We start from the raw sequence: 22,500 nt of genomic DNA, 5'->3' as shown, positions 1-22,500 counted from the left end.
CAAGGAAAGAACAACACGAAGAACACGAAAAAAAAAAAACAATCAGCAAGATCTATTTGTGATGCTCTATGCTCCATCAGTATTCACAATCTTTCCTCCCTTTCAGTGGTAAACTCTGGAACTCCCTACCTGCGTCTTTCTGTATTTCCCCTTTCCTAGGACTTTAACTCTTTCAAAATGGAGGTTTCAGTCTCTTCTCTAATTTGGTTAAATCTTTCAGGGCTTCTTTAGGGATAAGCATTCAAGTGGGCTTTTTTTTTTTTTATATATATATATATATATATAGATTTTGTTGCCCTTGGCCAATGCCTCTCCTACATAACAGAATAATTAAGCCGGAACAGCCACACGTACAGAACACCGTAACGTTATAAGGTCCGTCACAGCAAAAACGCCAAGAAGAAGCAGCGTAATATCCCAGCGAGCATAGGTGATAGGTGGGGTTTTGGGCATTACAGCAAAGATTTGGTGCATGAAAATTTGCGACGAGGTTCGGTCATGCGCTCAACATTTCCACACTTCATTGCACTTAAGTTTATCGTCCAACACAATCTTGCTTTATGTTGTTATGTTCCTGTATGTGCGTCTGTACCTGGCCTGATCTAATCCTTCCGCATACAACAATTCACAGCACTAAAAGCAACGTATGAAATCTTTATAAGCACCCAGAAGGAAGAAAGAGATGAAAAGGATAGATTTTTAAATTTCTACCCTGTATAACGTATGAAAGTGGCTGTAGAAGGAGAGGCAATATTACAGAGTGGTTAGTGAGAAAGGGCAAATGTACCAGATGGCAGTGAATTGTTTAAAAGCGTAGGAAAATAAAGGCGAATGACCCTCCTCACCCAACACTTCCTTTACTTATAGCCGTCAGTTAGAATAGGAAGCAATATCACGCAACATAGAAATAAAAAAAACGTGCATGGATTTTCTTTTAAACACAATACAAAAACGATCATTCCTTCCACATATTCCTCGAGGACAAAAGAATCGCAATATTTCATAAAAAAATTCTGAAGAACCTGAAAAAAAAAAATGCTATGATAACGCGTATGTCTGTTGGTTGCGGGTCAAAGTTTACGTACACGTTAAAACTGTTTTAGAAAGGTGTACTAAATGCTGTACTATTGATGAGAGAGGAAAGTGGGGAGGAGAGATGGGAAACAGGGAGGAAAGAATGTGAGAGGACGAGAAGAGAGAGAGAGAGAGAGAGAGAGAGAGAGAGAGAGAGAGAGAGAGAGAGAGAGAGAGAGAGAGAGAGAGAGAGAGAGAGAGAGAGAGAGAGAGAGAGAGAGAGAGAGAGAGAGAGAGAGAGAGAGGTGAGACTGAAGATAGGCGGAGATAATGACAGAGTAAAATATAATTAACATAGTAATTGAAAAGATGAGGAAAGAAGAAAATTAAAGGTAAAGACGTGGAGAAGAATAGAGAAGAGGAAAGGGAAAGAGGAAGGGGAAATGGATAAGAACAAAGAGAGAGAGAGAGAGAGAGAGAGAGAGAGAGAGAGAGAGAGAGAGAGAGAGAGAGAGAGAGAGAGAGAGAGAGAGAGAGAGAGAGAGAGAGAGAGAGAGAGAGAGAGAGTCGGAAAAAGAAAAAAACACGGGAAGGAAAGAAAGACGAAGAGAAAGAACAATAACGAAGGTGGAGAAACAGGAAGACTAAGAAGACAGGAAAGAAAAATAAGTTTGGAGACAAAAAAGTTGAGAAGATTGAAAGACGGTGAGAAAGAAGAGAAAGAAAAAGAGAAAAGATAGATGGAATTGAATCGAGAGCATTATTGGTGTAAGAAATAAGACTTTGGCACGTGGACATAAATCTGAAAGAGAGAGAGAGAGAGAGAGAGAGAGAGAGAGAGAGAGAGAGAGAGAGAGAGAGAGAGAGAGAGAGAGAGAGAGAGAGAGAGAGAGAGAGAGAGAGAGAAATTAATGTTTCTTAATTTATGGTTGAGAAAATAAGTAAGAAAATCTGTTTAATTAGTTGACTTCGTTTGCGGAAATGTGCGGGCGTGAGGGAACGTGAATGTGAGGGGAAAATGAGGTGGTTTAGTTTCTCTCTCTCTCTCTCTCTCTCTCTCTCTCTCTCTCTCTCTCTCTCTCTCTCTCTCTCTCTCTCTTGCAGCAACATTCTATAAGCGGGTGAGTTCTCGTGTAATCTCTGAAATACATCAAGATTCACATTTCCTCTGCCTGGTCTAAACATCAGCTTTGGGGGAAACCATTACCTCTCACGCGTCCTCACCCGCCAAGCTGTGCAGGCTATGACAAGAACAGTAAAGGAGAGTGATAGTATTTTATAAAACATGGCTTCTCTAGTATTCCCCACTTCTGAGTAATATTTGTAAGGGACGCATGTATCTTAGGAGTCTGTTTTTTTTATTGTATATCTTTCGTAATGCTATAAAGAGAACTAATCATGTACGTATACTAGTAATGTATGTATGTAAGTATTACTTGTTTATTTTTGTATCTCAAAAAACTTATCTGCCAATTTTAGATGATCCTTCGACTTTTCCTTTGGGACTGGCACTCTCAATGTTTTTTTTTTTTTTTTGCTCTTTTTGTAGCCCTTGTCTAATTTCTCTCTTACATTAAAAAATAATAACTTGCTCACTCCCCAGATTCAAGTATGGTATCATTTGGCTTGATTCTTTTCTGTCTCTTGTATCCCCCAGACTGAAATATGGTTTAAGAACAAGCGAGTCACGCCTGCACATCACTATCTGCTGGAGTTAAGAGACTGGTGCTCCTGTGTCTCGCGTGGGTGTGATAGATAAGAAGAGGAGCGCATGTTGCTTATACTCGTACCTCTACTTGTGCAGCCCACGATGCGTCACCGTCACGCTTATGGATGCAAAGAGATGATAAAGGTCATGTACATTAGTAAGATCACTCAGTGTGTCTGTTTCTGCGTGGCACATTTTCCCAGCAGTTCGAATTTGTGAACAAAGCAAACGCCACTCAGCGCGGAAAAGTCGAGAACCTGAAAGTAAGAATAACGAAATTCCAAAAATTCTGACTTCACCTAAAGCTACCAGTAAAAAAAAAGAATGAAATGAAAAAAAAAAAAAAAAAAAAACCTTAACTTCAAGAGGCATTTGGCTCCCAGCGTGCCGATATGTTACCGGTTAAGCCCTTCTGGCTCCCAAATTACCTGCTTTCTTCCAGCAACAGAGTCACTGTTATTTTGTTCCCACACATTTTATGCAGCATTGCCACACACGGCTTGCTGGTCTTCATTACGTACAGACAGTGGGTGTGTTTGGCTCAGTCGTGCATAAGTTGCATGATTTTTTCTGTCACGGAAAATGTAATAATTCAGAGTAACATTGGATGAAAGTGGCTATGTTAGAAGAAATGCATCTCAGTTTGCAATATACGAGTTATAAAAGTGGAGAGGCGGAGCAAGATCTGTAAAAACTCGTTGCAACACTGATCCGGAAATGCAAGTCTCGCTGCGTATACGAGAGGGAGGAGGCGCTCCTAATGTACTAAATGGATTCAACATTTTAGGCAACGACACGCATTGGGGGCTTTGCTGAGCCGTTTCTAGCCAGACGGAAAAAAAAAAAAAGAAGCACGCACGTGTTCCCTTGTTTTCAAAATATAAGCGTCTACTGAATTAAGATGAAGGTGGGTGAGTGCAAATGGCCTCGTTAGCATGCACGAAAAGACTCGCGTTCTTCCTTTGATTACGAAGAAGAAGAGCACCATCAAGCACGCTCCCCCCGCCCCCCCAGTGATATACGAGTGCACCCAACACTAACTTACTTATTCTTCCCTACTGCTCTTAATTTCTTTACCTCCTCTCTCTCTCTCTCTCTCTCTCTCTCTCTCTCTCTCTCTCTCTCTCTCTCTCTCTCTCACTATTACTCATTGCAAAACTTTACATCTCTCACTTTGGGTTCATATCTCTTCCATTTTGATGTATTATTTCACTTCCATCATCTACAATCAAGTAAATGAGTAAGCAGGTAAATAACTAAATGGATAAGCTATTTGTACCAGTATACAATTGCAACTTCATGTCCACGCGATGACTTCCTGACTTCTTGCAACTTCCCTTCTGTTCTGATGTTCTTGTTTCCTGCCAGTCCCAAAATTTTCAACTTTGTATAAAAACTCTAATCCTATGCAGGGTCTTTCATAAATTTTTCTTTATCACTTTCACCTTTTCGATGATAATGATGGTGATGATGATGTCAATGTAATAACTTCTACTTGTATGATTTGACCTAACCTGACCTAACTTCCACTGACTTTACAACAGGTTTTTATTTATTTATTTATTTATTTTTTTTCATCTTTACCTTAACCTTTCGGAAACTGATGATGACAACGCAACAGTTCCACCCAGTTTCTCCTTGTACTTAATATGACCTCGCCTGACCTAACCTGACCATCAAGGGAGGCAACGTGACCACTTACCGGCCGCACGAAGTATGGGTAGTTGTCATTAAGGTCGAGAATGGTGACGTGCACAATGGCGGGGACGGCGTCGTGGCCTTTCCCTCCCTCATCAGTGGCTCGCGGGTGCAGGATCAAGGTGCCCTGTGCCGTGGCCTCTCTGTCCAGGCACTGTGGCGGCGGGAGAGAAGAGTCGCATTAGTAATATTAATGGTGGTGGTGGTGGTGGTGGTGGTGGTGGTGGTAGTAGTAGTAGTAGTAGTAGTAGTAGTAGTAGTAGTAGTAGTAGTAGTAGTAGTAGTAGTAGTAGTAGTAATGGAATTTTTTTTTTATCTCTATTTTTGAAAGAAACAATCAATAAGCTTTTTCTTTCCCTGAATTTATTATTGCACTTGCGTTTTCTTCCTTTGTGCGTGAAAAAAATAATTCTACCAACAGCAGCAGCAACAGCAGCATCGAATATTCTCTACCCTCTACTATGATAATTTTTCCATCATAAAAACTGCAAGAAAAAGGAAATATGATCCCAGGAGGGCATCGATCATTAGGCAAATGTTTTACCTGCTTTTCAGTTCACAAAGATTATCCATCATTTTTTTTCTATAAATAATGAAAAAGGAGAAAAAAAATAGATGCATTTTTTTTACCAGGCTAATTAATTACTGCATGAAGCGGAAATATTTTTCTGCTTTTTATTTCTACACATTTTTGTTTGATTTTGTGTTGCTTTCAGTATTGTGCTTAATATGAAACTGATCACTCACTGATGGCAAGTTCATATGTAACTGCAGTGATGTTTCTAATCAGTGTTACTGTTATTATTATTATTATTATTATTATTATTATTATTATCATTGGTAGTAACAGTAACAGTAGTAGTAACAGTAGTAGAAGTAGTAGTAGTAGTAGTAGTAGTAGTAGTAGTAGTAGTAGTAGTAGTAGTAGTAGTAGTAGTAGTAGCAATAGTAGTAGTAGTCGTAGTAGTAGTAGCAGTAGCAGTAGTAGTAGTAGTAGTAACAGTAGTAGTAGTAGTAGTAGTAGTAGTAAAAGTACAAATAAGCAGCAGCAACAGTAGCCATAGCAGTAGCAACAGTACTAGTTGTTAACTGGAATTAAGATAACAGCGTGACAAGGCAGGTGGAGCACTCACCCCCCTGACGGAGAGGTGGCCGGAGTGACTGTCGATGGTGAAGTTGGTCTGATCCTCTTCGGAGAGATAGTACAGGATGTCCTGGTTGATGGAGAGCGGGAGGTCGGGGGTCCAGCGCGCTAACCTGCCACGAAACACAGTGAATGCATTTAAACCATTATTCAGAAACGCTCTGTTTTCCTACCGGACTATTCTTAGAGGCCACAGAGATGATTAGCTGGATTCTAAAAGAGTGTTCCTCCTGTTAATGATGTATAAATATTGTTCATCTGCCACTGGAAACTTAAAAAATCATACTTAAAACCCGTGTAACTTCGGCAAGAGCATTTTGAAAGTAGTGTAGGTGCGAGGTGTTTCAGAATATGGTTCATAGACGCACGCATATACAGTACCAGAAATTATTAACCCCTCCTAATGCGACATGGCAACAATTCATAGCACTAGAAGCAATATATGGAATCTTTTTAAGTTCCTATAAGAAAGAAGGGGATAAAAGAAAATAATCGATTTTGCAATTTCTACGCAGTACAATATTTGGAAGTGACTGTGGAATAAGAAAATGTGTCCAAGAGAGGTTAGTAATTAAGGAAAGATGTGTCAAATAGGAGTGAACCGGTTAAAGAGCCACAAGATAGGTAAATTTTTCCCTTCTACTCATAATTTGCAAGGAACAGTCATCGATTTCAGTTTCCGAATAAGTGGTATAATTTTCTACGTGACAAGTCTCTTCATGCAACGAGGCTGTTTTGTTTAATAAGATGGGCATGAGAGTATCGTGCATTACATTTTACGAGCATAATATGGAATGATCGGACTCCTGTGTGTGTGTGTGTGTGTGTGTGTGTGTGTGTGTGAGTGTGTTTGCAATAGTTATGGACTTAATTCTCTCACTATACGTGGCCTTTACTATAACGCTGTCACCAACTCATTGACCGCAATTTAGCCACAGAGACCTAGCGAACATGGTAACACTGGCAGTGACACGCTGACTGATCTACCTGTTCCTGTCTTGTTTCGGAATCGTGCAACAAATTTACTTTACTCCTACCAAAACCATTATACAATTGTAAGATACCAGATCACTGAATAATCTCGTACTTTATATTTAAATAATGATTTTTGGTAGAGGTACATTAGTTTATCCTAAAGTTTCAAAACAAGACGGGGACACATGGACCGATCATTAAGTGAGAGCATCAGACAGTGGCAGAGTTAATAATTACGTATGTTGGCGTCTGAAACAGAGTATAAACGCTCAACATTGTACCTGATAACAAAGGCTACCGTACCTACGAGCGAGACCTGAGGGTTACACACACACACACACACGCACACTGCTCGCTTGTTCAAATGATGTTTACGTGCTGCTTCTGTGTCTGTGCTCGCCTTTCAGCACCACGGAGGTCACATTGGCCTTGGCGTAACAAATGCAGTTCGCGGGAATGTACGAGTAATACAGGCAAGGAAACAAACACGGCAACCTCACTGAGACTGCACTGCATAAACAGTTTAAAGACCAAGTGAAATGCACGGGTAAACAATGGGGCAATGCATACTGTGGTGAAATATCTATGACAGGAAGGGATAATGGTGAAGACGGTGATTGGATTAGGTTGGTGATGAGATGGCAGATGCTGTTGATGAAGATGGTGGTGATTGTAATGTGGGTAATGATGAGATGGGGTGAAGGGATGCGATGCTCTACGTACAGTGAGATTCTAACGTCCATATGTCGCCGCTGTTGACTTTGAAAATAAGATGAAGACAGAAAATATCAGAGTTAATAAGCGCATAACTTTGAAAATATGATTGAAAATTTAAAAGAAAAAGAAACGGACGAAAAACAAACTACACACACATATAAAAAAATGAGAGTAAGAAAAAATTTACATTATAATATTACAAAGATAATACATAGCTCTTAGAAATAAAATAAGTAGGATAGAATTATCAGTGTGGGAGGGCAGTATAAACAAATGCACGTGAACGACACGACAGACACACACACACAAAAAAAAAAAAAAATAAATAAATAAATAAATAAATAAATAAAAATAAAATAAATAGATAAATAAAATAAATTACAATAAATAAATAAAAAAATAAAAAAGTAAAAAATAAATAAATGGAAGAGAGAGAGAGAGAGAGAGAGAGAGAGAGAGAGAGAGAGAGAGAGAGAGAGAGAGAGAGAGAGGAGAGAGAGAGAGAGAGAGAGAGATGAGAGAGAGAGAGAGAGAGAGAGAGAGAGAGAATAAAAACTTCAGGGAGATAAGTAGCAAAGACAAAAGCATCTTCTTTTCCTTATATTCCTTTGCTAATTTTTCTCTAACACCACAGTTAGCGTAAAATTACAAAGTGGCAAAGTAAGAAAATCAAACAGGCAAGAGGTGAAGATTAAACAAATTTACGGATGGTGATAAATTTTATATAGGGACTGCCATGAGTACATCTGGTGGCTTTTTGCAGCTTCCTTTATTTATCTTTTTTTTTTTTGTTCTTATGAGATTTAAACGTAGGGAGCTGCTTATAATCCCTTGCAATCCCTACAAACTGAGCCTGGCCGGGAAGATGACACGTTGAGTTGTTGCCAGAGGGTCAGCAACACCTCAGCTTGCCCTCAGCATCCCAGGTGATCCTTCTGGTGCACGAGTCTTCGCAGCCCATCCCTCGCACGGTATCTATTTTCCGACCCTCTGACTAAGCTTTCGACTCTCTCTCTCTCTCTCTTAGCCTCTCACTCGCTCCCTACCTCACACTTACAAGTCCATTACGTATATACTCGCACATATACTCCTCCCCTCAGTTAAGGCCTCTCACTACCCGCCCCCCCTCCTCTCTCTCTCTCTCTCTCTCTCTCTCTCTCTCTCTCTCTCTCTCTCTCTCTCTCTCTCTCTCTCCTCTCTCTCTCTCTCTCTCTCTCTCCATGGCAATCTGTCTCACCCTTCCACCTCGCTCTCCCCTCGCCTCGCCTGTCCACCTCGACACTTTCATCTCAGTCGTGGAGGAGGAAATGAGCAAGTCCAGGTACATACATATCCCTAAACGCATTAACGGAGGGAAAAATACGTAACCGTGAAATATATATGTGTTCAGAAGAAGAAGAGGATATAGCAAAAGGGATTATATTTAGTTTATCTGTTTGTCTTTGCGTGTGTCTGTTATCCCGTCTCTTTGTCTGCCTGTCTGCGTGACTATGTTTGTTTGTTCTATATTTTGCATATCTGTATCTCTTTGTCTGTGTATCTGTGTTTATTTGTCTGTCCGTGTGCCCTCTCTCCTATATCTGTCTATTTCTTTGTCTAATTCTGTCTGCCAGTCCGATTGTCTGAGTCTATTTGTCAATTGGTTCGTCTGCAGCCTGTGAGTGTCGTCGTATGTATGCATGTCTATTTGCATGTATACGTTCCTGTATGTTTGTTCGCATATAATACTGTACATGTTTTCATATGGCGTAAATGAGAGAAAATTCATCACACACTTCTCATATGCACGTGGCAAATACTGACCACAAAAGAACACGGAAAAAAAAACGGACGGCGATGAGAGGAGAGTAGGGGAACGTAGAGAATGATGCCATGTTTCCTGCAGCATTACCTCGTACACGGCCTGATGCATGCACTCCACCCACCCACCCATCCACCTGCCCACACACACACACACACACACACACACACACACACACACACATACATTTGAAAGGCATCACAGTAATAGTGACAATAATAATAAAATATTTCCAGGTATATACGAAGCAGCGAGCGAGGCCTGAGTCACACCCACCGTCAGGGGCAGACACACGGCTCCGCTAACCTTCCCCGCGGTGCCTCCAGCTGACACGGCAAGGGCTGAGCGGCGGACGATCGACACCAAACGCTGGCAGGTAAATGAAGGGCAAGCAAGTCGGTGCTCAGACGAGGCTCACGGGAGTTTCCAGTGACCTGAGTCTGCAGAGCCTTCGCAGTTCAATGAATGGAGTGGAAATAAATAGGAAAACACTACAATAGGAAATAGTAAAAAGTAGTAACGCCTACTGGTAAAGCGGTGATTAAAGCAGAACGAATGTGGAAGTCAAGGTTGTGTTCAAAGGAAAGTTGCAGTAGAGTACGATGCATTCTTAGACGTGCTGGTCAGAGCGGCTGCGGGACCTGGCTGGCAAATATTCGTTCTTGTCATCCAAAGGAATACGTATGAGGCGACTTATGCACGATGCCGACACACACACACGCACACACACGTACCGTGCCGCCGCTGTTCCCGTGCGTGTTATTTCGTTCTTCCTATCCTGCCTCCTACAGGATGGTAATATGAGGTGAAGGAGTCGCATCTTGTAGCTTCGCCGTTTATTTGATGTAGAGAATACAGGGTGCTCTCGTCTTGCACACACACACACACACACACACACACACACGCATACCATGAATCCATACCTGTTGACAAGCTGTCGCCCCTCAGGCCTCACATACGAATTTCAGATGAATTCCCGCCAGGTTACAGTCATGTCGCCAAAACCTTATTGCTACAGGAGTTATTTCTTGTACTAATCCTTCCCTGGCTACGTAGAAAGGGGACATGAACGAGGGAAGGCAGATTAAAAAAATACCTTTTTGATGTCATTCATAACGAGATTCATAACGAGATGGAACAAGACAGACTGCAGTATAAATGAGTCTCAGTACGCAGGAAAGCGGACGAGGAAAGGGCGCGTCGGAGTCATCACTGTCGGACTATTAGGAGCCTTTTTAACAGTTGCGGCGTGAGGTGCTTAGGACTCACTTTCCCTTGATAACTGTGCATGAGAGAGCAATATCTAGTCCACGACCTTCGCATGCAGATGATAAGTTAAAGAGGAACCATATGCGAGGCTTCCGTGACACTGAAAACCTCTCTCTCTCTCTCTCTCTTTCTCTCTCTCTCTCTCTCACCTGGCCGAGCGGCACGGAGCAGTCTGTGTTCTCAGTCACCACGAAGGAGTAGTTGCTTCGCTGGAACACTGGGTCCTGGTCATTCACGTTCACCACCGCCACCACCGCGTCAGTGATCGCCGGAGCGTTGGTGCCGTCACTCACACGGACCCGCAGCGTGAACTGTGGGAGAGACGCGGGTGTGAGACGGAAAGAGAACTTGGAGAGGGGACACAGGAGGCAAGGGTGAAGGAAAGGGAATGCAAGACATAGCACAGGTGTGAGGTGAACAAAAGGCTTGGACAAGGAACATGAGAGGCAAGGGTGAAGGGAAGGGAATGCAAGGCTAGGAAGGAATGGAAAAAATAGCCGTCGGGGCAGGGAAGGCAGAGTTGTGGCGGGTTTGGAGAGGGAGAGACATGGGAAGGCGAGACAAGAGAGGGAAGGACTTCTTTGAATGACGCAAATGCAGGATACAAAACACATCTATTTCTCTAAGCCGCTATCTGTCTTCTGTGAGTGTGAGAGAGAGAGAGAGAGAGAGAGAGAGAGAGAGAGAGAGAGAGAGAGAGAGAGAGAGAGAGAGAGAGAGAGAGAGAGAGAGAGAGAGAGAGAGAGAGAGAGAGAGAGAGAGAGAGAGAGAGAGAGAGAGAGAGAGAGAGAGAGAGAGAGAGAGAAACGCAATGAAAAATATATCTGGAAAAGAGGGAAGGAACCATAAGAGGGAAAATATCAGTCTGCCCAGATTGATCAGCATTACGTGTCAGAGAAGCACGACGGTTTCCAATATAGCTAAGGTTATTTTATTCCACAGAGGTCTGAGAAAGGAAGGGACCCGCTTTCTTAAACCATTCGGCGCTTTATACCTCGAACACTTTCATCAGGCTGTAGTGAGCGTTATCAATGTTTTCAAGAGTATTTTCCCGATTCCAGTGGTAGCTTAACAGGAATTATGTACCATTCAACTGGAAAAACACCCTTTACAATCTGAATAATGATGCTTGTAGTCTTTAAAAATAGTCCTTAAGGTTTGCAAGAATTCACGAATGATTCCAGCGGTAGATTGACAGGAAGTATGCATCATTCAATTGGAAAAACACTCTTGGGAACCTGAATAGTGATGCCTGTAGCCTCTGAAAACAGTCCTTAAGGTTTGCAAGAATTCACGAATGATTCTAGAGGTAGACTGAGAGGAAATCATGCATCATAAAATTTGTAAAAATAAAACTTTTGAGAACCAGAATAACGATCTCTGTAGCCTTTGAAAACAGTCCTTAAGAGAAACCGAAGCACTTCAAAGGGACCAGAATACCAAATCGATGCGGTGTGACACTTGAAAACGAGCCGCGTTGTGTCTGACGGAACAAGAAATTATTAAAGAAGAAAAGTTGCCAACCCTAACCGGCTTCATGGGATGAGTTTCAGCAGCACGAAGCAGTGGCAGTGAGTCAGGTGCGAGGAATGGAGTCGTGTTTCCCGTGTCCTCGTCAGTCACACCTGCCGAAGTGGGCCTTGCGCTCCCAGAACAAGGCGATGAGAGAGTGGGGCTGGCTGATGTTCTTCTTCTTTTTTTTTTCTTTCTTTCTTTCTTCTTTTGTTCTTTTTTCTTTTTTCTCTTCTTCTTATCCTTGGTTTCTTTCATTTCTTCTACGTCTTTTGGTAATGGATTTTTTTTAACATTCTCCGTTCCTTTTCCCATTCTTTTTTTCTTTCTCTTCTTAACTTCATCGCCATTTTGTAATTCTGTCCTTTTACTGATTTAATTTTGTTATCTACATCTTTTGTCTTTCCCTTTAGCGCTGATATCTTTTTCCTTTATCTCTTTTTATTCCTCTTCTTAACTTTCGCCAATTGTATTTTATCATCAAAATTTTCTTTTACTTTTTTTTTTAAGATTCTTGCAATAATTTTTTACATAATCTTCATTCTCCTCAGATACGTACATATATATATTTTCCTTTGTTCCCTTTTCTTCTTTTCTCTTCTTGTGTCCCATTCTATTTTATTTATATTTTTTCTACGCATTCTTAACTACATTTTCGTTTCTTCTTACTTACTATTTTTTCTGTGTATTTTCTTTTGTCATTCTCTTTTGGATTTTTTTTTCATTTATCCCTTTCTCCACTTATTCCTCTCAAGTTCTTTCCCGTTTCAATTTAATCTCGGATAGTTCTTTATGTAATCTTTGTCTTTCTTGTGTTGGTGGCGCCACTCTCAGTAATATACAACACTAAGGTCTATCACGTTTAATGCCCAATAATAGTACAAAGAACGCAGGCTGCAGACGGGAGAGAACGGCACGGAACACTGACTGAGCCCCAAGCCGAATCCCTCTAGACCAGTGGTTCTCAATCTTTTTTTTTTTCTTTCCATTATGCGATCGCCTCTCTCCCTTTGCCTCCCAGTGCCTGATCCTCGCTCACCGCTCGGCGTCTCTTTCTCTTTTCAGACGCTTCTCCGCGTTTTCTCTCACAGCCACATTGCACAAACAATTACAGTTTCGCCATGGCCCTCAGGCTGAGAACCACTGCTTTAGACTGACGAGTGACGATCATAGCGGGGGACGCCAAAACACAACAAAGGCGAGCCAAACAAAGGACGAATTAGAAGCGGATAATGAGTGAATAAATAATGAATAATGACAGTAATAATTCCAGTAATTATAATCATGGTAATAATAAAAAAACAAAATGAACTTAAAACTATAAAATGAACTTATATTCCATAACATCCTCATTACGCACCAATAATTTTCCTTTCCATTATTTTCTCTTTTCTTTTCCCGCTCATCTTTATTATCATTTCTTGTCCGTTTCTTGTATGTCCTTGTAACAGTTTATAGAATTATTTATACTATATTTTTCTTGTCTTTCTAATCACGTACATATAAATTTTAATTTTCTTTTATTCCTTCTTTTCTTTCTTTACGTCTATAATTGTTTCTTGTCCTATGCTTATATCGTGGATCTTGCAATAAATTCTCTGTGTAATTCTTTATACTTTATATTTTTCTTCGAACATGCTATTACAACTTCCTGTCTTCATTTTTTTCCTTCCTTCCTTCTTTATTACTTCTTGTTCTCTTCTAGTGTCGCTCACGAGTCGAGGCATCAGTCACCGGGCCGTGACTGTCACCGGGAAGCCAGCAGCGCGGCGCCACAGACATCCATGTCCAGCAGTCTCCAATACGTCGAGGGCCATAAAGTGGTAAGTTTGCTTTGCACTTGCGACGCGCGCCATCTTCACCGAAAATACAGAGGTCAGGACGACACATCCAGTCCCCGAAGCCTTGCCGCCTTGCCGCCCGCTCCTGCCTTTGTTTTACCTTCGTCTTACCTCAACGCAAATTCTAGGGATCCGTATTCACTTCGACTACTTAAAACAGCCTCTTGTCAAAGTTAGTAAGGTTTTCAAGGTGATTTCATGATGTTAGTGATAGTATACCATGGATTCTGTGTCATCAATGGTGAAAATGTCTTTGAGAACCGAGTTGATTTCCACGGAATTTGGAAATAGTCTGCTCGAAGCGTTTATGAATGCGAGATGGGGTGTGATTGGCTCAGGTCGTTGAGTTTGAGTCTTGCTTGGTTATGTTCAGTCATGGTCGATAGCTGAGTAACATACCACATTTACTTTCACTGAGTTAAGCGTTCTCCCTCAGTATATTACTTTCTCAGATGTCAAAATCTATCAACCATTAGATTTTGTAAGTTGACTCAGCCGATCAGGGCTTGAGATTGAGGGAAAACACAAAGCACAGTGGGCGTGAATGTGATGTGTAACACGACCTGCAGCCATGACTGTGTCTGCTTGTGATAGATAGTTATTGGGAAGTGACATTATAATCTACGGAATACACTTGAGTCCATTTCATGCCGTGTCCATCAGGCTGCTGCGAGACAGGCGGGGCGGAGCTTGGACCACGCCATGTCAAACTGGGAGAACGGGAAAGCGCTAGCGTGATACCAAGAACAGGAAGAGAAAGGGGGAAAAATGGAGTGCTTGTGTGAAGACTGTTTCTGATAAGTTAAGAACATGGAAACATAAGGAAATGAGGGAAGCTGCTAAAAGCCATCAGTCCTACATGAGGCAGTCCCTCTATGAAACATATTTATTTCCACCTATCATCCCCATCCATAAATATGTCTAATATTCTTTTAAAGTTCCCTAATGACTCAGCACTGACAACCTGGTTACTGAGTCCATTCCATTCATCTACCATTCTATTTGAAAACTAATACCTTCCTATCTTTTTTCAAATCCAACTTTCTCAAGCTTGAACAACATTATGTCCACGTTTTACTTTGCTAAATTACTCACGCGTCTCGGTCCTTCCTTAATAAACAAGGAACGAATCTTTCTTGAATATGAGTTCAACGAGAGATTTGGGTTCTTTCATCATCAATAATCTAAACAAGTTCACAGCAAGACAAAGGCCTCTCCCAGTGGTTAGAGCGGCCCTTCAAGCCATACACCACGCCGCACTGCCTGAAGGTGTCTTGGCGGGGGCCCTAGAGCATGAAAGGGAAACAAAGCCCAAAGTGTCTCCATCCAGCTAGACTTTCGTACTTGGGTCTCGGTAATGGGGAAGCGTGATAACCTTCCACTGGCGGGCCGCGGCAGTACCATAACGCAACTCATGCCTCTCCATCTTGCTTTGTTTGTCTATGCATCTTGGAAATGTTTAAAGATAACTTACGTACAGTTCCTGAAAGCACTGATGTAATTGTGAATTAAATGTTTAACCCTTTTACAGCAATAATCGTTCTTTAACATTAAGAGCAGCGTGAAAAGCGAACGTTTGCATGATCACACAGTAAAAAAAGGAAATAGGAGGTAATTTTGAGCTACAAAATGATTGAAGAGAATGTAGTACAAAAATGAATGTCTAAAAAGTTTAAGAAGATTATGGGAGAAAAAAAATTATCTTGCAGTGAAAGGATTAAGAGGGAAAAGCATCATCATCACCCAACAGTAAATAGAGAGTCTTGTGCAGCGAGGTCACGGGAGTGGAAGAGAAGGCGGCTTGACGCATACAGGTATCAAGTCCATAACAATAACAGTAAGAAAGCTGATAGAAGACGGCAGCAAGATATGCAATATTGCTGCAGAATGTGAGACTGAAGACACTCAGAGGAGGGGAGTTAACGAGACGAGAAACTTTTGACTCCATTCTATTTAGAAGAACTGCTCGAGGGAAGCAACTCAGCTCCCCCTCCAACAAGAACAACAACAACAACAACAACAACAACAACAACAACACACACACACACACACACACACACACACACACGGAAAAGAACACTGTACAGTATTAGGAACCGGAAAGAGGAAAAAGAAGAGAAAAGGAGAAGAAAAATAGCGGGGTCGACGCACTACACACAAGTTCATGGAATCTGATTTAGTAAGAGAAGATATATGAAATTTTCAGTTGAAGTTTTCAGCACAGGACAGCCCAATGATGTTTTAACGTGCAGGCTGGAGCGTTACTGGAGAAGAGAAAATAATGGTTGTCTGGGAGATTACGTCTAATAGTAAAATGAGGTTTCTGAGGCTCTGAACTCCACTACTACTACTACTACTACTACTACCAGCACCACCACTACCACCACTACTACCACTACCACCACCATCACCGCTGCAACTCACATTCCTGTCGTTCACGGGGTAGTCGTAGTCGAGAGGCGCCGCCACCACAATGGTTCTGGACGTTTCATCGATGCTAAACTTCTTTCCCTCGTTCCCGCTGATGATGTCGAAGGTGAACTCGTTGACTGGCGGGAAGGAGAAGGATGGACGGTGAGAGTGAGTCGTAAATGATGAACACTTGTAGTTACCGTCATTAAGAAGCTGTCTGCTGCTGCCCACCTACTATTGGGAAAAACTCTAACCTGACCTTCAAGACAAATAACAGCGAGTGCAGCAGAGAACGTCTTTCTTTTTCTTCCGACGTTTCGGCATAGAGAGTTAGAAGACCATGCCATTATCAAAGATTTAGGGTAAAAAAAGTGAAAAAAAAAGAAAAGTAAAAAAAAAATATACATATACCTGCATAATTAAGGTGTATATATAATTCTAACATGGTATAAGGTATGCAGAAAAAAAAAAACAGACACCGTTTTGAGAACTAGGTTAATCATGCTTTTGAAAATAGTCATGGTGAGAGAGGAAAGGCGTTTCAGAATACGATACCCCTCCCCCCTCTCTCTTTTACCCTCATCGGCATCGTCCACGGCCAGGCGGATCCCCGTGGGTTTGCCGACCTCCCTGTTTTCCGGCAGTTGCACCTCGTACACGCCCATCGAGCGGTCGAACACGGGCGGCACATCGTTGAGGTCTTGCACCGTGACCCAGTAGGTAGTCACCCGTGAGTGTCCTGCAAGTAACACGCACAAACACAGACACATAAGCGTTCAGGCAGGTCTGGTAACATTTTGCTGTGCGGTTTCTGTGCGTTTATATCAGTTTTGTTGTGTGTACGTAACTATTTGAGGTTTATGAAGTGAAAATCGGAGTAAAACTGTAAATGAATAAATAAATGGATAAAATAACTCTCCACTCAGTGTAGTACGTTTTATTGTGCTGTGTCTGTGTTTTATGTATGTTTTGCAGGGCATCGTAACCGTTCAGGGCTGACAAAGTGAAAATTAGTGTACAGCTGTAAATAAGTAAAGGGATAAAATAACTTTCTCCACTCCTTGCCTGCTAGTTAAGGTCAGTATGATAAATGTTTTGCAGTGCCTGTGCCTGTACGTTTGAATCAGTTTTGCAGTGCGTACGGGGCTGCCAAAGTGAAAACCTTAGTACAGATAAATAAATTGATAAAAATAATTCTCTGACTCTTTCCCTGCTAATAGTTATGAGATTTGAAAAACTCTAGGTAATCTCACAAAACGAAAATAATAACACACACACACACACACACACACACACACACACACACACACACACACACACACACACACACACACACCAACACTAAAAGACTGGCAATACTCGATTCCTCTGAGGTAATTTTTCAAAACTCTATCCAAAAAAAAACTTGAACTCGATAATTTCACTCCAACAGAAGCTACAAAAGTCAAGGGATTAATGTTTGTATTGATGTTCTGGTGTGGATTTATTTATTCTCTCTCTCTCTCTCTCTCTCTCTCTCTCTCTCTCTCTCTCTCTCTCTCTCTCTCTCTCTCTCTCTCTCTCTCTCTCTCTCTCTCTCTCCCTCTCTCTCTCTCAGCGGGAATAAAAAGGAAAAACAGGAAAGAAAAATACGCATACCGCTCTCTGGGCAAAAATGGTGAATCCTGCGAAAGAATATATTACTCTTGGTGCACAAAAGAAAGAGCAGCAGGAGGAGGAGGAGGAGGAGGAGGAGGAGGAGGAGGAGGAGGAGGAGGAGGAGGAGGAGGAACACGCCAGGTAGTAAGAGGGAGAAAAAAGGGACGACAAATATTAGTGTGTTAAAGAAAGATAAGAGGAGAGCAAGGCATGGATGAAGAAGAACAATAACGAAGAGGAGGAGGAAGAAGAGGAGGAAGGTTGAGAGAAGAACAAGGAGCATGGCATGAAGCAAGGGGGGGATAAGAAAAAGAGCACACAAATGACAGCGTGTTAAGGAAAGATAAGAAGAGGAAAGAAAGACAAAAGAAAAAGAAGAGAAAAGAAAGACATAGAAGAAGAAGAAGAAGAAGAAAAGAACAACAACACCACCACCACCACCACCACCAAGAACACCAACAACAACAAAAACAACAACTACGAGGATGAAAAGTAGGACGAGGAATAGGAAAAAGACAAGGAAGAAGATATCCCCCCATCACTACCCCATCATCACCACACTCACCTGACACGCCGTCCGTCACCTGGATGGGCACCCGGTACTGGCTCTCCTCCTCTCTATCTAAGGGCCTCGTGCTCCAAAGCTCTCCGTTTGATTTGAGGGCGAACTTGCTCACAACATCGTGGGGCGCCGTGGCATCGAAGGAGTAACGCAGCTGTGGCCAGGAGACAAGGGAACAATGAGCACGGATTTTGATACCAGAATGAACTTAGAGAGAGAAACAGGCGTAATACAGAACACTCACTCATTATGCCATAGGAGTGATAGCATATTATCCCCAGAGAAATAACGACAGGACTTGAGGAGTGTGTCGGTGAGTCTGAGATGCAAAGAAGGCCAGCCATACGGAGGACTGTTGTGGCTAGAAGTAGAATCACGATAGGTAACTCTTGTATTTCGTCAGGGAATGAACGTACGAAAGAAAAAAAAAAATGCATGAATTATGATAACAGTGTTTTTGTAGAGTTAAATTCTCTCTCTCTCTCTCTCTCTCTCTCTCTCTCTAAAAATAAAAGAACAAACGAAGATATGACAATTTCAGAATATAAACTCAGGATTAAAATAAAACATAAGCAAACCATAATTTTAGGGATAAGAGAGAGAGAGAGAGAGAGAGAGAGAGAGAGAGAGAGAGAGAGAGAGAGAGAGAGAGAGAGAGAGAGAGAGAGAGAGATGATCAGGGAGGACCACAAGAAGAGAAAAGCAGATAATGGTTTAAGAACAGGCAGCGAAATATGACAAGAGGGGCGCCATCATTGATTCGGGCATAAACTAAACCTAAAATATGACGCCTACTCCCAAGAACAGGAACGGGAAGGGAGGGAAGGGGGTGGGAGTAGCACAAGCAACGCCTCGACGCGACAATTCACGAACACTAATAAGTCCCGTATCCAGAAACGCTATTAGTCTTGTACCACGATTATTTTCAAGGGCTACTGAGGTGATTAGCTGAGTTCTCAAGACTGTTTCTACTTTTAATGTTATAGAAATCGTGTTAATCTGTCCCAGAACCATAAACTACGATTATTTTCAAAGGCCAATGAGCTGATTAGCTGGGTTCTCATGACTATTTCTTCTAATAATACAAAAATCGTGTTAATCTGTCACTAGAAACCGTAGAAACCCTTAAAACTCGTGAAACTTCGACTAAAACCTATTGAAAGTAGTTGAGATGCGGCTTATAAGTGTTTCAGAATACGGTTCGGAGCTTCACCACACTGACAAGCAAACCATGGGTAGACGAAGCTGAGGAAACTGTGAGACCGTGACGCGATCCACCTATATGCTATTCTGAACTAGAGCAGACGACTAGCGGACAGTGATAAATAGGGAAAGAGAGAAGGGTCTGTTTATTTTATAGGAGTGTAGGCTGTCGTGGTGGCTGCCGATGATGGTGATGGATGGTGGTAGTAGAAGTAGTGGTGGTAGTAGTGGGAATGTACAGCTTGGTGACTTAGTAATGCTCCCACCGCCACTGCCCACCAATGTCTGACACCGATGAATGAGTGTGTGCATTATAGAAGGCGGCTGAGTCGTGTGCCCAGAGGATCTCCAGTGGCGCCCCTCGGTGTGTCAATAGCCGGCCCCTCGCTTCTCCTCGTCCCGACAGTTCACAATGGCGCGCCTCTCCCTCCCCCCTTTGTCACGCCGATTTCTTTCAGTCTATTATCGTACTATATTTGCCTCGTTTTTCATTCTTCAGGTTTCCAAGGAGCATGCGTGTGTGTGTGTGTATATATGTGTGTGTGTGTGTGTGTGTGTGTGTGTGTGTGTGTGTGTGTGTGTGTGTTTTCATCCAAGGTCTTGAGGATCACGTACTAAACTCATGATCGCCAGCTGTAATCCTCCTAAAGACAATTTGGAAACCATATATTTCCTTTCATGAATAAAGCTGAGTCCTCCAAGCGTCACACTCAATACCTGCGCCAGGGGGACACTTGCTCTCGGTCATCACTGAAGGCCCTTAGCAACTTGACTGTTGCATGAACCTCCGTGTGTGTGTGTGTGTGTGTGTGTGTGTGTGTGTGTGTGTGTGTGTGTGTGTGTGTGTGTGTGTGTGTGTGTGTGTGTGTGTAGCTGGTTATATTAAGTAACTGAAATAAGTACGAAGAGTTATAATAAAGTTCGTGTTGTCTCTGTCATCATAATTAGTGTTTGTATCTACTTTTGGCTTTTACTGGACTCATGAACACCCTCTGCTCCCACTTCCCATCCCCGCCACTCAAACACTTACGCTTCTCTTTGTCTGACAAGTTGCATCTCTGTCACCCTTTCAGCATTTCGTCTTCCTAAATTCATATTAACGTCTCCTTGTTTTCCCATTATTCCTCGCCGGAAAGTCTTCTTTGGCCACATGTTCAAGTTCCTTTATGAATGGAAAAGTTATGATTAAATCTCTTTCTTTTCTTTACCGCAGTCTAGGAAACTAATTACCTTTCATCTTACCTTTTCACGGGCAACTCTTTTATGCTCGGTAACATCCTCGGCGTCACGCTCTGCACCTTCTGTTTTATCCGTGTCTCTTATAAGAAAGGGACTATTCTACAATTCTTGACTATATTGCTCTCTCTCTCTCTCTCTCTCTCTCTCTCTCTCTCTCTCTCTCTCTCTCTCTCTCTCTCTCTCTCTCTGTGTGTGTGTGTGTGTGTGTGTGTACGTGTGTGCCTTTACTGCCAACATCTAAGGCTCTGTGAAGGAGGCGAGGCAGAAGGATGGGTTCTCTGATCACGTCCAGGAGAGCGAGAGGCGATTTCTCAAGATGTCCTTGAGAGAAGTGGCAGCGAAATGCTGGTATGGTCAACTCTTGGCTTTTTAATTATTATTTTCCAACAGAAGGCTTGCGTGCACCTTTAGGCTGTAAGGTTACGAAGGCATGTACTGTTGTATTCAAAAGTCGAGAACGAATCAATAAAACTATTTAAGCCTCTCACTAAGGATTACTACAACATACTGATTACAAACACACTACGGTTCCCTAGCTGCTCCTCGTGGTGTGACTAGAAATAACTCCCTAAAATACAAAGACCCAAAATTGAGGCAAAAGTATAGGAAGTTTGGCGAGTCTGTCAAATTACGATCTTTTATCTCGAATCTCGCAACATACCGGACTCACTTCCACTGTGAATAGCGTGTTGAGTTTATCCTGAGTCCTCTGCTCTACTAAGGATCTCTAAGTTGTCAGGTACTGTCACTAGATCATAACCAGATCAGGGAGCTCGAGACTGAAGGAAAAGAGAATCCCCGAAATCATCTACTAAAACGTAATAAGGTTTTGTCCCAGCAATTCTGAAATTGGTACAATGACTAACTTAGATGGACTCTTTTTTGCCCACTGATGAGGGAAAAGTACTACAAAAGGAGAGGTAGAGCGCCAGGTGGGTTTTTCCCGTGGTTGTTTACGCTGCTGACTTTCAGAATGGATTTTACCGATAAATGCTCTGTTTGACAATGTTTTCTTGTCCGGTGCCTATACTGAACGTGGGAGGATGGCGAGGAGACTTAAAATTTCAAAGTGAGACGAGAAAATGCTAATATTACTGAAGGTCCTTGTTGGTTTAGCGGTGACTTTAATCTGAGCGTGTGCAGAGGCTGTGTAACTGGTGCCGAAACAAATATCAGGTGTAAAAAAGGCAGTATGCAAGCAAACAAGGGAGACTGAGTTGTCTAGCATTGTCAGATGTAGTAAGGCTTAACCAGGAATAGTTTTTCTATGTAATATTGACATTTGTGAAAAGAGCAAAGTTAAACCTGGGTAATGATTCCATGAACTTAACAATAATAGACTTGCAAAGAATAATAGCAATACAGCGACAAAAGATATATTCAGTCTCTTAGAGAAAATAATACTCTGAGTAGTCGCTGGAAGCAGCACTTACTAGAACCTTTCTCCCATTTTTTCTCTTATCTGGAAGTCATCTTGCATAAAAAAAGAGAAATAGTCCATTCATGCATCCATTCAAAGGTTAAAAAGTCGTTCCATGGATTTAAAATGAAACCACTGTTGTATATGAATTTTTGTACTAATTATATAAAGGAAACCCTAACTGACATACTTGCTTCTGATTTGGCACAACACCTCGATACTGCATAACATCCCATCAGTTCATCCCACAGACAGCGCTGCTTCAGGAGATATTATTTTCTTTCCAGTGGTTGTCGCAGAGGGTGATGCCATCCCCAGTTGCTCTGCGATGTACACGTCCTTCTTTT

The 22,500-nt window shown here is 42.0% G+C and overlaps 1 protein-coding gene across 1 annotated transcript in view; it reads right to left on the bottom strand.

The window, feature by feature from the left end:
• Positions 1–22,500, bottom strand: part of LOC135111286 (DE-cadherin-like) — a 46,733-nt gene that overhangs the window by 9,528 nt on the left and 14,705 nt on the right. Inside the window, exons 6-12 of the mRNA XM_064024523.1 lie at positions 18,295–18,445; positions 16,669–16,830; positions 16,104–16,228; positions 10,476–10,637; positions 9,364–9,491; positions 5,554–5,677; positions 4,425–4,574 (exon numbers count right to left, since the gene is read on the bottom strand). Coding sequence (XP_063880593.1) covers positions 4,425–4,574; positions 5,554–5,677; positions 9,364–9,491; positions 10,476–10,637; positions 16,104–16,228; positions 16,669–16,830; positions 18,295–18,445 — 1,002 coding nt within the window. The remainder of the gene's footprint in view (positions 1–4,424; positions 4,575–5,553; positions 5,678–9,363; positions 9,492–10,475; positions 10,638–16,103; positions 16,229–16,668; positions 16,831–18,294; positions 18,446–22,500) is intronic.

This window comes from Scylla paramamosain, chromosome 21 (genome assembly GCF_035594125.1).
Source record: "Scylla paramamosain isolate STU-SP2022 chromosome 21, ASM3559412v1, whole genome shotgun sequence".
Classification (NCBI taxonomy): domain Eukaryota; kingdom Metazoa; phylum Arthropoda; class Malacostraca; order Decapoda; family Portunidae; genus Scylla; species Scylla paramamosain.
This window is presented reverse-complemented; position numbering and strand designations above follow the sequence as displayed.